Source organism: Lampris incognitus, chromosome 14 (assembly GCF_029633865.1).
Source record: "Lampris incognitus isolate fLamInc1 chromosome 14, fLamInc1.hap2, whole genome shotgun sequence".
Lineage (NCBI taxonomy): Eukaryota > Metazoa > Chordata > Actinopteri > Lampriformes > Lampridae > Lampris > Lampris incognitus.
In genome coordinates, this window is record NC_079224.1 from 23,076,320 (window position 1) to 23,091,836 (window position 15,517).

The window sequence follows — 15,517 nt, forward strand, 5'->3', positions numbered from 1 at the left end:
ATTTTCACCACTGCCTGGAGACACAACAGTCGCCGCCACAGCAGCAGCTCCTCGATGGTGGAAGAACCACGGCCTGTGTGGCTCTACTTACCATGCAAAGTTTGGACCCAAGGCCAAGCGGTGCCGATCTCCATGCAGTTTCAGTGCGGTGGGAAACGCCGGGGCTGGTGCTCAGTAGTGGCCATGTGCGTCGGCCGAACTGGCAGGCTGCTCTTCAACCAAGATACCATTTCTGGAAGGCGGTTCCTGTGCGACACAGGCGCGCAGAGGAGTGTCCTGCAGATATGCCCCCCCCCCCCCGTGGAAGCCACTAACGGAAGCCCCATCCACACCTTGTCGAAAAATGCTGCCGTATTGCGAAGGGATAGCAGGCCTCGGCACCACGTGCAGAACCGCTAAGTAACACTTCTCGATGATCCATGGGCGGTTTGTTCATAAGGGCGATCGGGCGACGCACCCCCAAAAGGGAAAAAGCAGGGAATTTTTTCTTTCATATTCTACCACAGTGTTACAGTAGTTGTGACTGTTCTAGACAGTTTGACCTGCCTCTGTATGTCATTGTCCAATCAGCGTAAGGTCGTGTTCCATGGAGTACCGCCCATTTTGCTCTTATAGACTCACCCGTAAAATCAATTTTTTTCAAATCGCAGGCTCTACAATGCAATCCCTATGGGTTCCGGGGGGGGGTGCACTATCGTGCTTTCGTCATACGTAACCTTGCCTCCAAACTCACGCGAGACACCACCGCTTACTTTAACTGAGCGCTACCTTCCGTTACCGACAAGAAGTAGTAAAAAAAAGGTCGAAGGCGACGGCATACGATCACATCACCATATATATTTAGTGAAATGTATTTATCACACCCGTTGATTTATTAAATATTGTTTAATTTTGAAGTAATAGTGAAAAGCTATTGACCCTTTGCACGTGACGTCACGTCCCACTCAAGGGCAATATGAACGCCATGACGGACGGCAGGAAGTGATAGACCGGGAAATTCAAAAGCGAACAACAAAAACAAACTATTGCGACGGATGAGTAGCTATTATAGTTTAAATTTAAGTGATGGCTACCAATAGTCAGAGTAATGTTGTGGAGTTGTCCTGTGAAGTGAGTCACCTTGTAGGACGGCACAAAGAGCGATATGTGGAGAAGCTAGCGATAGCACGGTTAGCTACCGACCCGTATCTTCTTCCTATGGATGTGTTCACGGATCTAGCAAAATCGTCCAGTCTGCCCGAGTTCAATCCACACGATCTGTACCACTGTGTTACCAACGGAGTGTCTCCATACACAGGTGCTGACCTAAAAGCATACAAAAGTCTGGATGCTTACCAGTTCTTTGTAGCTGGTTGGGTTACAGAATCGCGGTGCTACGCTCACAGCAGGGGGATGTACCTCATAATGGCAAAGGTAAGACATAGCTAGCCAGCTGTGTATGTTTTTAACCTGTTTCCCCTAGGATGCCATCAAAACTCAAATCGACTGTAACCAAAAGCAGCTCATACTTTCCTTGCCATTTCATAGTAGATTACACAGTCTTGCCATCTAGCTAGCATTTGGTTCATTCCATAGAAAGCGTTAAGTTTGAGTCCACAATATTCAAAGGGGACAAGGAGGCATAATAAAACTGTCAGTAATGTTTTCAGTGTCTGAAGCCGCTGATTCAAGTGTACTGGTTAGCATGAAGCAAAATACAATTAAATAATAAATATACAATTTGTATATTTTTAGCTGTATATTTTTATCACTAAAGTATAATTAAAAATATTTTATATATTTTAACCAAAAATTATGCATTATTAATTTAATTAACTCATTTCGTATGAAGAGGGAAGTATTTTTGCTCACAAGAACAATAAAAGTCTGAGATTTATGTGATATTTTTTAAGTGTTACCTTACATGAATGTGAGAAATGGTCAGAGTGGACATGAGAAAATGATTGTAATTTAACAAAAACAGCTAAAAATATACAAATTGTATATTTATTATTTAATTGTATTTTGCTTCATGCTAACCAGTACACTTGAATCAGCGGCTTCAGACACTGAAAACATTACTGACAGTTTTATTATGCCTCCTTGTCCCCTTTGAATATTGTGGACTCAAACTTGACGCTTTCTATGGAATGACCCAAATGCTAGCTAGATGGCAAGACTGTGTAATCTACTATGAAATGGCAAGGAAAGTATGAGCTGCTTTTGGTTACAGTCGATTTGAGTTTTGATGGCATCCTAGGGGAATCAGGTTAAAAACATACACAGCTGGCTAGCTATGTCTTACCTTTGCCATTATGAGGTATATCCCCCTGCTGTGAGTGTAGCACCGTGATTCTGTAACCCAACCAGCTACAAAGAACTGGTACGCATCCAGACTTTTGTATGCTTTTAGGTTAGCACCTGTGTATGGGGACACTGTTGGTAACATAGTGGTACAGATCGTGTGGATTGAACTCTGGCAGACTGGACGATTTTGCTAGATCCGTGAACACATCCGTGGGAAGAAGGTACGGGTCGGTAGCTAACCCTGCTATTGCTAGCTTCTCCACATATCGCTCTTTGTGCCGTCCTACAAGGTGACTCACTTCACAGGACAACTCCACAACATTACTCTGACTATTGGTAGCCATCACTTAAATTTAAACTATAATGGCTACTCATCTGTCACAATATTTTGTTTGTTTTTGTTGTTCGCTTTTGAATTTCCCGGTCTATCACTTCCTGCCGTCCGTCATGGCGCAGTCTCCCTCGTCACGTGATAATTGTGACGTGTCTGCAAAGGGTAAATTGCGATGCACACCAACTGAATTTGTTTATGCTGCAAGCCACTTCTCACATCCCAGCAGTGAGAGTTTTCTTCTCCGATCTGGGCGGTATTGCCAGTTTTTTCACCCAGTCTATACAAGTGGCCAGAAGATGGGTGTTCATTTTTACAAATCTATACAAGTGGCCAGAGGATGGGTGTTCCTTTTTACAAATCTTTACAGTTGGCTAGAGGATGGGTGTTCATTTTTACAGATCTATACAAATTGCTGTGTTTCCCTTTTTACAACTTACATACTTCACTTTCTTCACTAGTCTTCATCAAAAGCTGTTGGTGTGAATTAGGCTGTGGTGCATGTCTTTTCCATTTCAACCATGAGGTCTTTTGAAAAAAGCCGTGAATGTGTAACTGTCAGAATTGCTTATACCTGGTTTGACCTAGTAGCACCTCATCATTCTGGTTTGGTCTTTGTGAAATGTGTAAAGCCAAGATGCACTAACAACACTAGGTCAAGCCTCACTTTTTCGCTCTTTTGGGATTTCTTTATTCTGCTTTTGTTACAGTAAATAGCCCTCTGGTGGTATCCTTGATAAATAACATAAATTGTAAGATGTGAAGATCCACGTCACTTTTCTATTTTGTATTCTATCCTATTGCTATTGCCATTCTATTAATATTTATAGTTCATTGTTGAATGTGTGCACTTTCATTTGCACTCAAAGATAATTAAGCTACACAAAATCTTTAAAATGTTCAGGCAATCTGTTCAAATAGCCAGACTTTGTATTTACTGTTTGTTTCTGTAAATACAGATTATTGTTTGTGCAATGTTGAGGAATTTGAATATACTACCCCTTTATTACTTGCATTTGTATAAACTATTGTGTACTTGCAGTTTATATATGTTGTTTATCATGTTTACAATCATACCATACCCTTGTCACTTTTCATAGGTGAGAGTTATATGAATGCAATTTACTAGCACTAGATACTAAATATTTTCTATCTGATAACTTAGTTATTGTGCCAGTTCTTTTTTGTAATCTATTTGTAATGGGGAAAAAAACAATACTTTCAAGAACTGTAAATAAATACTTCTGTTTTTGACTTATATGTAGTCCCCTTCTTTATTAATGGTAAAGCAGATAAGCTTTCCATGTTCAAAGGTATTTGAATATTAACTGACTGATGACAATTTATCTGTTGATGACCATAGTGAATTGATCATATTCATTGTAGAGCCAAGATTTTTTTTATTTATGATGACTCCTGGATGTAACTTTCCACAAATAGGCCTAGCATATATAGTATTTAGCTTATCTAGCAAAAGGGATAATCTTTGTTTGTTGCCATCTAGTGGTTACAGGTGGTATTGCTGTGTGAGTTGACCAGAAAAAACAAATGGTGACAATTGTCTAGCTACCTATTAATTTTACCCATTGAACAAGTCACCTTAGTCATCATCGCAAAAATTGCCCCCCCCCCCGAGAAATTTGTCAGGAGCCACCACTGCTTGATAGGTAGCACATGTCGACGGAACACTGGCAGGACTATCTGGATCCCATGACCGATGGACGGAGGTGGTGTCTCGGAGGATGCCATTCCTCTGCAAAACAACCAGCAAAAACGACGTGACAGTCACAATCTGCCAACAAACAGAAGAAACACTTAACTGTTCATGCAGAAAAGACAGGTGGAAAAAAGGGGGAAAGAAATCACCAAAGTTAGAAACAGTACAGTCCGAACTCCGTGCCAAACAGTCACTCACCACTGTGACTACCCATTCTGTCAGTGGTAGATGTGAGTTGCGTGAGCATAAATGGTTTGCAACATGTAACTTACAGCATGCAGTGCAGAGAGAGAGTGAGTTGCATCTAATTGGAAAAGCCGAGGAGTCATGTCAAGTTCATGGGATGCTCTCGTAGGGGCGGAAATGGCATCGCAGATGAAGAGCGAAATTGGAAATGAGAATGACATGAGAGGGTTTGAAAATAAGAAAAGGAGGAATACATCAAATTGCTCAAGCGATTCTAGTCAGTTATTGGGAACAGAGGAGACTCATCTCGTTGGGATGATAGCGGTGACAAGAGAATACGGGATTTTCAACGACCCACACAAGGTCAGAAAGTTTGTAGGGAGAAAACTTGGAGATGTACGATCGATCAGGATAACTCGAAGTGGGATGGTTATCATTGATTGTATCGCAAAGCGTCAGAGAGATGGAGCCCTTACGATCAAGATATTTAGAAGTCTGTGTGACTTGTTTCCCGCTTGGATAAAATCAAAGAAGGGAGTGATAGGTGGTGCGCCACTTCCAGTAGAGGCTGAGTCATTTCGGGATTTTGCAGGTGTGTGTGAGGGAAGAAGAATGACTAGATTCCGAGAAGGGGAGAAAGAGGACTGTAATTCTGTGTTTGACTTTTGTAGGGGAATTGCCGGAAAGAGTACCTTGATTATGTGAGTTACAGGATGGGGCCATATGAGAGCTCTCCACTCGGATGTTTTTGTTGTCAAGAATATGGACATGTTGCTGCGATATGTAATGGAGTCAGAAGATGTGGGAAGGACAACTGCAATGTGGAGGATTGTAAAGTGGAGAAAACGCAAGCAAAGTGCCTGCACTGTAAGGGAACTCATGATATGGGCTCAGCACAGTGTCCAAAAAGAATTAAGGAAGAGAAAGTGAATAAGATGGGAGCAGAAAAGGGATTGTCGTATGCTGAAGCCGCTAAAAGAATGGAGAGAAACGAGAATGATGTGAGACAAGAAGCTAAGGAGGACAAGTTAGTCAGAAAGCATGCTGAGTTTTGCTTTTGTAAGGACCAGATGAGGTTTTTGGCCTTTTTGGCAATGATAATTGACTGTACTGCTGGAGTTAAAAGAAAATCGGAGAGAATTGACATTATTGTAGACGCGGTAAGAACATTTCTGGGTGTTGTGGGAGTTTCTGGAGAAGGTTTTTAGCAGTTGCTGGGAGAGGCTTTTAGTCCCTCAGAAACCTGAGAAATAACTAGTTTCATTGGGAAGACATGAGGTTTTTTCTTTGTTTTTTCTTTTTTTTTGTAACTAGACATTCTGGTCCACTCTATTCCAGTTTATAATGGTAATGCACCAAGTTGTTGTTTGCCAACTGCCAATAAACCTAAAAAAGAAGAGCGAGAGTGAGCTAGACAGCTTTTCCAAGTCACTCCTATGAGGATATTCCCTATTTTTCCGATAAAGGAAAGTTCACCATGATCAACTTTTTTTGAGTGTTTTTTTTTTTTCGTCGCGATCCGTGATAAAATCCTATAGGTATCGTCCCATCCCTAACACACACACACACACACACACACACACACACACACACACACACTACAGCAAGCCCCTCTGTTTAGGTTGGCTCTCCTGGACAATGTGGTGTGTAATAACTGAAACATTTTGTGAAAAAGCAAAGCATTATGTTTGTAAATGTGCTGTGTCTCTCCTAGGCTCCTCTCCTGTGCTGACCCAATGGTTTAACCACCTGGACTAAAAATGAGCATTAGCAGTGATGAGGTCAATTTCCTAGTGTACAGATACCTGCAAGAGTCAGGTGAGTCCCATGAAACATTTCTTTTGATTTAAAACCCCATATGCCCTAGCATCCAGTCTACTACTACTACTACTACTTCATTAATTAATACTTCATTTTATTCAGTAATGGATAATAATGAGGGCAAAAAATGACCACTCATATTGCATTGCTTTTAACAATAAAGGAGCATAACATGTGGCCTTTATTTTTAGATACAGAGAGATCATGCCACATAATGTCTGTAATTTGATTAGTTAAAGCACATTAATAAAACATACTCCCTGTAGAATATCTTGTAGGTATTAGAATGGGGTTGATTAATTATTTAATTAATTTTGGTTCGGAGGCTCTATTTCACTCCGGACCCTTTGGTCTGTTTCACGATCAGTTTATAAATCAGATTATAGAGGAGAGACTGCTAATTTGATGTCAAAAAGATATGGTTGTTCAAGGACATTGCAGCACAGCCTCTCTCTCGCCCCCTCTCCCCCCCTGTCTCTCTCTCTGTTCCCTTTCTCTTTCTCTTCAACCCCTCCTCCAGGCTTCTCTCATTCAGCGTTCACCTTTGGCATAGAGAGCCACATCAGCCAGTCCAACATCAACGGAGCCCTGGTGCCCCCTGCTGCCCTCATCTCCATCATCCAGAAGGGTCTGCAGTATGTGGAGGCCGAAGTCAGCATCAATGAGGTCAGTCACCCCATCTTACACTGTCAGCTACAAGTAGGCAGCCAAACCCAGTACACTGGCAACTAGGGCTGCACTGTCTGCTTTAATTTTTCACCCAGAGTTTATGTAAGGGTGACTTAAAGGGAAAATGCACCAATATTCACCCTTATCTCTGTCTGTCTACGACAGAAACATGAAAAACATCGTTGTTTCCATCGTTTCTGCATCTCTGGAGTGGCAATGAAACTGGGGGGTTTTTCCGGTTGCCGAGTGACGTATCATGAAAAACTGCAGTCTAGCACAGTTGTTAATACTCTATCTACTCTAAACACACTGTTTAAAAAAAAAAAGAAAAAATCCTTGTTCTCTCAGCTAAGCTACATTTCCAATGGTGGAAATGACATCCCAAAACACAAGAGCAGAGGATTTTATGGACAGTGATACAGAGGCTTATGTGCAATGCGTTCTGGTACATGATGGCGCAGTGGAAAGGCTCTGAGCAGGACAACACTGATTTCTCTGTCAATTTTATACACAGTAGGGTGTCTAGGTAGCGTGGCAGTCTATTCTGTTGCCTACCAACATGGGGATCGCCAGTTCGAATCCCCGTGTTACCTCCGGCTTGGTCGGGCATCCGTACAGACATAATTGGCCGTGTCTGCGAGTGGGAAGCTGGATGTGGGTATGTGTCCTGGTTGCTGCACTACCACCTCCTCTGGTGGGTTGGGGTGCCTGTTCGGGGGGGAGAGGGAACTTGGGGGAATAGCGTGATCTTCCCATGCGCTACGTCCCCTTGGTGAAACTCCTCCCTGTCGGGTGAAAAGAAGCGGCTGACGACTCCATATGTATTGGAGGAGGCATGTGGTAGTCTGCAGCCCTCCCCGGATCGGCCGAGGGGGTGGAGCAGAGATCAGGACAGCTCAGAAGAATGGGGTAATTGGCCGGGTATAATTGGGGAGAAAAAGGGGGTTAAAAAATTTGTACACAGTGAGGACTTTATTGCTTCAATCGACTACATTACTCATCAGTACTGATTGCAAGTACACAAAACTATCAGTGAAATTTCCCTTTAACATTCTTGTCTTAACTGTATGTAGGGCTGCACAGTTATGACAAAATTATAATTCTGATTATTTTGCTAAATATTATAATCTCAATTATTAATCACAGTTAATAGTATCAGTTTCAGAAAATGAAATTACTTTATTGCACATTTGCAACTTATAACACTGAACCCGTCCATTCTTTTTCATTGAACTCGTTGCTGGGCTTTTGTCTTTCCTACCTGTTAGTGCCGACTTCTGTCATTTTGGTCACATACTTTGGTACTTTTTGTGCTCTGAAGTTGCACTCATTTTCCTTATAGCTTGATCTGATAGGGATGCACCGATTGTTGAATACTGGCCCGATACCAATGTTTGAAATAGCAATTTGGCTGATAGTTATGCTGATACCCATGTTTTTTTGTTTTTTGTTGTTTTTTGTTATTGATTCCCATTGCATATCACTGATCTTTCTCTGAGACAGTGAATACTACCACACTGCTGACATTTTCTTTCACTTTTATTTGAAAACAAACCACATGTGCGCATGGCACCGGTTGCCCTCTTACATATGCCAGTCATGTCCAGCCAGTGGTTGTTATCGGTGGTATTATAGTACCACCTATTGGAATTTCTTCGACTCTGCAGCTGGGTAGTTTACTGTTGTCCGAGTCAGACCGCAAATAGCCACCAGTCCATTTAGCCAGCGCAAAATTGATGCAACACAACAGATAAACATTGGCCACTGCCATCGGTGAATGTCATCGTATTGCCAATAGGTCGATGGCAGTCAACAAGGTGAATATCGGCTGATACTGATGTACGGCCGATAAATCGGTGCATCCCCAAGATCTGATGTAATGACCAGTATTTCTAACATACATTTTCCATTTATAAAAGCAAACTTGGTGCATACGGTTAAGTTGTAAAAATGATTTTGGCGCTAACATTCTGTCTTTGTAGGATGGGACCTTGTTTGATGGGCGACCCATTGAGTCCCTGTCTTTGATTGATGCTGTGATGCCAGATGTGGTTCAGACTAGGCAGCAGGCCTACAGGGATAAGCTAGCCCAGCAGCAGCAAGCTGCCGCAGGAAGCGGCAGTGCCACAGGGCCACAGGGAGGTGCCAAGAATGGAGAGGGTGCTGCCAACGGGGAGGAGAACGGAGCCCACGCCTTAGCCAGTAAGGAAGAAAGGAAAGAGGCTAATCAGACACAACTGATTCTTGGCCAGTACTGACATTTTTGCTTGTACACAATGTACCTTGTTTAGGGTATAAAAACATGGATCAAATTTGCATGTGAAAAATAACAACTGACATGGTAATCTTTCAGGAGATCTTGAAATTAACTAACAGTAGAATAATGTGCAGTTTTAGCTTTCTAAGCTTTTTCTGCCAATAAACATTAGAGTTGCTGGTGTAAAATATTTCCTGGCATTTTTCCGAGGGATAATTTGACACTTGTCTGGTTGATGACTTGGCTGATGTTTGAACATGTTTTAGTGTTTACAGTATATGATTTTTTTTCACGGGGCTGATAAACTGCCAAGCCTTTTATTCGCTGTGGGGATTATTTGATCATAGCAATAGTGTTGCAGAACTGAAGTGAAGGTAGAATGTTTCCACAGAGCCACTGTATTGCACCACTATATTCCAAAGAAGACGACAGCGAAGAGAGACTGTGTAACATATTTTCTTTGAAGTACGATGCCACTAATATTTGTATTCATAATAATTGTGATAATGTCTAGAATTATAATCATTATTAATCATTATAATGACAAGCGATACGATGGGAAATGTAACGCACAGTTATGTGTTCAAATGTGTTAGCAGAATTGATTGCACCTTACACAATGGCATTTGGGTGTGTTTCATGCAGTTTATAACAAAAACCGCTTGCAGTTAACATAGGGGCTTATTGCAAGCAAGGCAAACTGCCACTGAAGCAGAACATGTGTGCCTGGTCTTAACATGAAGATAATTTAAACAAATTGGTTGCTGAACTACCTTTTGCCACAAATAGCTTTTGACAGTTTGAAAATGGACAGCTTTGTTTTTTACCTCTTTATTTTCTTCTTCAAATCCATAACACCTCAGGCAAATCAAGTTGAGCTAGTATGTTGAGAGTTTGCAGATTCAGACTGTGGCCATTGCTTTGCCATCATCTTGCTGATTGTCGTCACTCATATTTATTATTCACCATAGTATATGTTGGTTGTGCAAGTGTGATGTAACATATGCTGCACCAAAGAAAAAACAAGCTATGATGAGAGGGCAGTTTAGTGTGAAAGTGTTTTGCTGATGCACATTCACATACATACTTGATGTCTGATGGCATTTCGCTGGGATCTCAATATTGATGTTATTGCAAACGATATCATATTACCCACCCCTAGTTGAACCAATTTGAACTACTTGCTCTAAATTAACCAATATCATCTTCTTTCTAACCCTGAAGTAGAGAATATTTTTTGTTTACCTTACACCTATGTGACTGTCAAATAGCAAGTGTCTCCACAACAAACAATTTAAATCTGCTGCCATCTTATTCTCTCTTTTTGTAACATTTTTCATCTGTCTATTATCTTGTCACTCTCTTCTCTAGACCACCACTCAGAGATGATGGAGGTGGACCGGGATGTGGAGATCCCCCAGAGCAAAGCCATGGTCCTGAGGGGCCACGAGTCTGAGGTTTTCATCTGTGCCTGGAACCCTGTGAACGACCTCCTTGCCTCCGGGTCAGTTTCACAACTTGCTTTTTTTAACTGGACAAGCCGGCCAGTCAGCCCTACAAATGTGAATGTCCCTGACTGACTGACTGAGTGATCATGTTTAGAGTGCCTGACTGAGTGATCAGTTTGCCATGATTGGGCTGCTGGATCAGGTAACATACAATGTCACTGAAGTTACACAATTGGATGGCCAAGCACCGCGAGGCATGAGGGAGAGCACACCGTTAACCCACCCCAAATAACAATCACTCTGACAAAACACTACTGGCGAATTCACAAAAGGATTGCATGGCTTTGCAGCTGCTAAACCTGCACAAATAAGACAAAAAGAAACAGTGTATGTAATTCTGTAATTCTCAAAGCACCCGCAAAGGATGAAATGCACCCCTGACTGCGCTGCCAAGCAAATAATGTCTTCGTGCTCCGGTGCTATTTGCACATATGTAAATTCGGTAATATGCATACATTTAGCGCAAAATTGGCCCCTTTCCATGCAAATGATCCTCATTACAAAAAGTCAATTTCACAAACACCAGTGTAATAACCACACGCAGTTGAAGTGAAAATTATTAGCGTCTTCAGAGAGATGGTGGTAACTGAAGTGCATTTATAAGGGGTGTAGTGCCCAGACTTTCCTGTGATCATAGCAGCAGTGATTGTAGCTAGGCAAAGGCATCATCATACCGTGTGTTTGTGAGCAGATATTTTAAAAGAGAGTATAACTTGTTGATTCAGCTGAGACCAAACTCATTCGCAGATACAGGTTGCCAGGTCAAACAATTCTTGCTTTACTTGATGACATCAAGGATGACATTGAACCTGCCTACTGTGTTCTTGGCGCAAAGCCACCATTTATAAGTTGCCACATGGATAACTGCAATCAAACGCAAAACAAGGGCAAATTACACTCAGCTGCAAAACTTTGTAGGTGTGTTTGCGCTGTAATATCATTCGCGCTACATCTTTTGTGAATCGGACCCTGAGACGGGGCAAGTAGCGGTTGCAAGTGATGCCCAATTCATGGTGCTATCAGTGGCCCCAGTCCATTCTTTGTGAATTTGCCTGTCAATACCAAGTGAGTCTTAGAAAAATTAGACATCTGTAGATAGAAACAGATGAAATAGGAGGGAGAGTTAACAGATAATTAGAATAGGTATACTTGCAATTAAATTAAGTTCTCTGTCAAATCAAACATCCCAAGATATGAGTGCAAAGTATTGTTCTCGAACGTAGCTTACCCATGTCATATGATATGCTACTTCAGTACACTTTATCAACAAATATTACCGAGGCCACTGCAGAAAATTGCTGATGAACATTTAATATCAAGGAATTCACATTATAGACACTACCACTGACTAGCCCTATAACAAATTGGCCATAATTTCAACCATTGACCACCATATACTAGGTTTTGACCTCATCTTGTTTGTAATCATGTTGGTGGACAAGAAAAACTGCTGAGATGAATCTCTATCTGCATAAATTGAATGCCCTTACAATCGCTATGAGGCAGGAATACAGTCAGATTAAATAATTTAACACCTTCCAGTTGTCGGCAAATTTTGGCTATTCTTGATGGGCCCATCGCTGTATTAATTCCTACTAACAGTTAACTTCACATCCAACTATGTATCTACCTGTGGGCTCTTCATCTTGGTTCTTTGCCATGAAAACAATATACATGCAAGTTTAGGGTGTTCACATGGATTAACTGGGTTATGAGGACCTGGCACCGATTTATTGTGTCACCTTGCCTACCTGTTGTGTTCACTGGCTGTAGTGAAAAATGGAAAGCAATGATATGATCATTTACTTAACATTTACTTCACATTACTGTCCCTAATGTTGGTTTGTGTTGCATGTGTTTGTCTGTGTTTAAACACGAACAGGTCGGGGGACTCCACGGCACGCATATGGAACCTCAGTGAGAACAGCACAGGCGGGTCCACCCAGCTGGTGCTGAGGCACTGCATAAGAGAGGGGGGCCAGGACGTACCCAGCAACAAAGACGTCACCTCACTGGATTGGAATGTGAGTGTGTCTCTATGTGCAATTGTACAATTTTAGAAATTGAAATGCGCTTGTGATGCTGAGAGCAGGTTTTAGTTATTTTATCTTGTGGTGTGTGTGCATGTATGTGACCACTAATTCTGCTAAAGATATTTCTTGGCTCTCTGTCCCAACTGGATACAAATTGGAGAGAGGTCGAATAACTCCTGTAAGGAGAGGGGGGGGGGGGAAATGCTGGGTTTTTTTTTCACCCTGTTGCACAGCTGCAAATGATTTTTTTTTTTCCTGTAGATACAAGATAATGGACAAGTCCAAGTCAGGATAAATATTTTCACTCAACTCTTTACTTTTCATTACTGTGAACAAGCTGTAAGCCGTACATTGATTGGATAGCTGTGAAATGTAAGTGGATGGTAAAATCAGGAGAATCAGATCTGTGTTAAGTACCGATATGTGCACAGAAACAATTTTTGCATTAGGGCCATTATTTGGTATATTTTTCTGTCAGGACTGCTGTTGAACTGAATTGTCTAACTAGCAATAGAGTAAGTATGCAAGTGGCCACAACCTAACATAACTTGCCTATCTTTCAGAGCGAGGGTACACTCTTGGCAACAGGATCATATGACGGCTTTGCCAGAATATGGACAAAAGATGGTAAATCTCCAGTTTTACATCACACTTATCTCTACACTATAATTGCAAATGGTACATCAATGGCTGTGATTTAATGTGATTCTTGTCTTGATACTAACTGTCACCTTTTTTCCATCTTTGTTTTTGTCTTGTAGGTAACCTGGCTAGTACTTTGGGTCAGCATAAAGGTCCTATATTTGCACTTAAGTGGAACAAGAAAGGAAACTCCATCCTGAGTGCTGGTGTAGACAAGGTAAGAGAAAAAAGATTTAAGGTGTGACTTGGAGGTGAGTAGGCCCATGAGTAGGATTAAATACCAAAACCTCAGACCTCAGATTTATCTGTAATACAATGCACTTCTCAGGCAGCTGCACATGTGAAGGGCTGCGTTCCAAAAAAAATTTAGGTGTGTCCCAAAATGTTCTTGGCTCTGATTTACAGCTTGAGTTCTGTCTGTCTATCTATTCTTTATTCATTTGCTTATTCTCGGGAAGTGCTATATCTGCTTTTTAGTCAAATCTAGCAGTAAAGTGGGGAAAAAAGCACAGCTAATGTGTAAGGCCAGGCTGTAAGCTTAAGACAAGTTGTGGATCAGAGTAAGTTGTTTTGGTTGCTTCGTGTTAAATAAAATCTCAGTGAATTCTTCTTTCTTTCATTTGATACTCATGATTTCCAAATGACACAGCCACTGCCATGAAATATTATCCATGACATTTAAGTGCACACAGCGTTCCTCATTTGGGTTTATGTGCATGTTGAATGGTTTTTGCATGCGAGTTACTGTCTGACACACTAGAACAACCAAGACGGTCATTATGACTGTTTTGGATTTTCAGAGTTTTAATACCTGAAAAAAAAAGAAGTACAGACCTGCTGCTCCCTTAATGCTCTTAAAATTGCACATATTTACATTAGAATTAGTTTTAGATGAATTGCACAAAAAAAAGTTAGGATAAGATCCACCTAAAACGACCATGACCAGTCAAAATGACCGCACGTAATTTGCGCGTGATCATGCGCATCATGTCACTATTTATGATGTGTTGGTCACATCATTTCCTTTGCGAAGTTCATTGCTCTGTCCTAGAAACACACTAGTGTTCTCCAGTGCAGAGTAATAGTCTAAACTTGATTTTTGATTATTGCCAACATGTCTGGTTACAGCCCCTGTTTCAGACGCACCATGACTACCACCGAGGCGTTGCAGTATTTACAGGCGTTGGCAGCAGCGACTTTAAATTGTTTGAAAAATAGTATCAAAGCTGTTAAAATGTTCATTTTGGTGTCAGTTATTTCCTAACAGACATACTAACATATGCAATGCATTAATATCTCAAATGGGTATTTATCTTGACAGAATATAGAGTTTAAAAACCGACTGTCATTTTGACGGCCCATGGTCATTTTAGGTAGGAGTGAAATCCCGGTCGTTCTAGTGTTAAGGTAGCTTCTCTTCTGCATGTCTCGTGTACTAGTGATAAACTTGGTGCTTAATTATTGAGATGTGTTGTTTATACAGTATTGCTCCTGTGTAAATAATGAATATGTCTCCATTTACTCAGACCACTATCATCTGGGATGCCCACACGGGGGAAGCCAAGCAGCAGTTTCCCTTTCACTCAGGTGAGTGACAGGAGTTGGCTGGATCGGCTGTTTTCCCATTTTTCGACATTTCCTTAAAGGGATAGTTTGGTTTCTGGGGTTTTTACTGTGTGTCCTACTCTGATAGAATCAGACACACAGAGTGCAGTTTTGGAGTTACGTTGAACGGTGAGCGTAGCCTAACTTACCAGGATCATTAGCAGCTATTCTCAAAAGAAAGGAAATTCAACTTCTCCAAAGCCGATCCTTAATACTTCTTACTCGTTAGTCTAGCGTTGACCATTTTTCTGAACCAACGTTTTCACAAGTACATGCAAAGTCCTGAAAATCAGATTGTAGTTTTGAACTACTTTTCTGTAACACGCGATTCTGTCTTCTTCAGAAAAAATAATTCCAGACTAACTAGTAAATGATCGACTCTGGTAATTGCTAATGATCCAGGTAGACATCCAGCAAGATTCAGCTTACCATTCATCATACCTTCAAACTGCAAGCACAGGC

The 15,517-nt window shown here is 41.3% G+C and overlaps 1 protein-coding gene across 1 annotated transcript in view; it reads left to right on the plus strand.

Annotated features, from left to right (window-relative positions):
• The window catches only part of tbl1xr1b (TBL1X/Y related 1b), a 35,645-nt gene that overhangs the window by 5,734 nt on the left and 14,394 nt on the right, over nucleotides 1-15,517 (plus strand). The window contains exons 3-10 of the mRNA XM_056292865.1: nucleotides 6,235-6,338; nucleotides 6,862-7,007; nucleotides 8,993-9,212; nucleotides 10,639-10,771; nucleotides 12,658-12,799; nucleotides 13,372-13,435; nucleotides 13,570-13,667; nucleotides 14,977-15,037. Coding sequence (XP_056148840.1) covers nucleotides 6,281-6,338; nucleotides 6,862-7,007; nucleotides 8,993-9,212; nucleotides 10,639-10,771; nucleotides 12,658-12,799; nucleotides 13,372-13,435; nucleotides 13,570-13,667; nucleotides 14,977-15,037 — 922 coding nt within the window. The 5' untranslated portion in view covers nucleotides 6,235-6,280. The remainder of the gene's footprint in view (nucleotides 1-6,234; nucleotides 6,339-6,861; nucleotides 7,008-8,992; nucleotides 9,213-10,638; nucleotides 10,772-12,657; nucleotides 12,800-13,371; nucleotides 13,436-13,569; nucleotides 13,668-14,976; nucleotides 15,038-15,517) is intronic.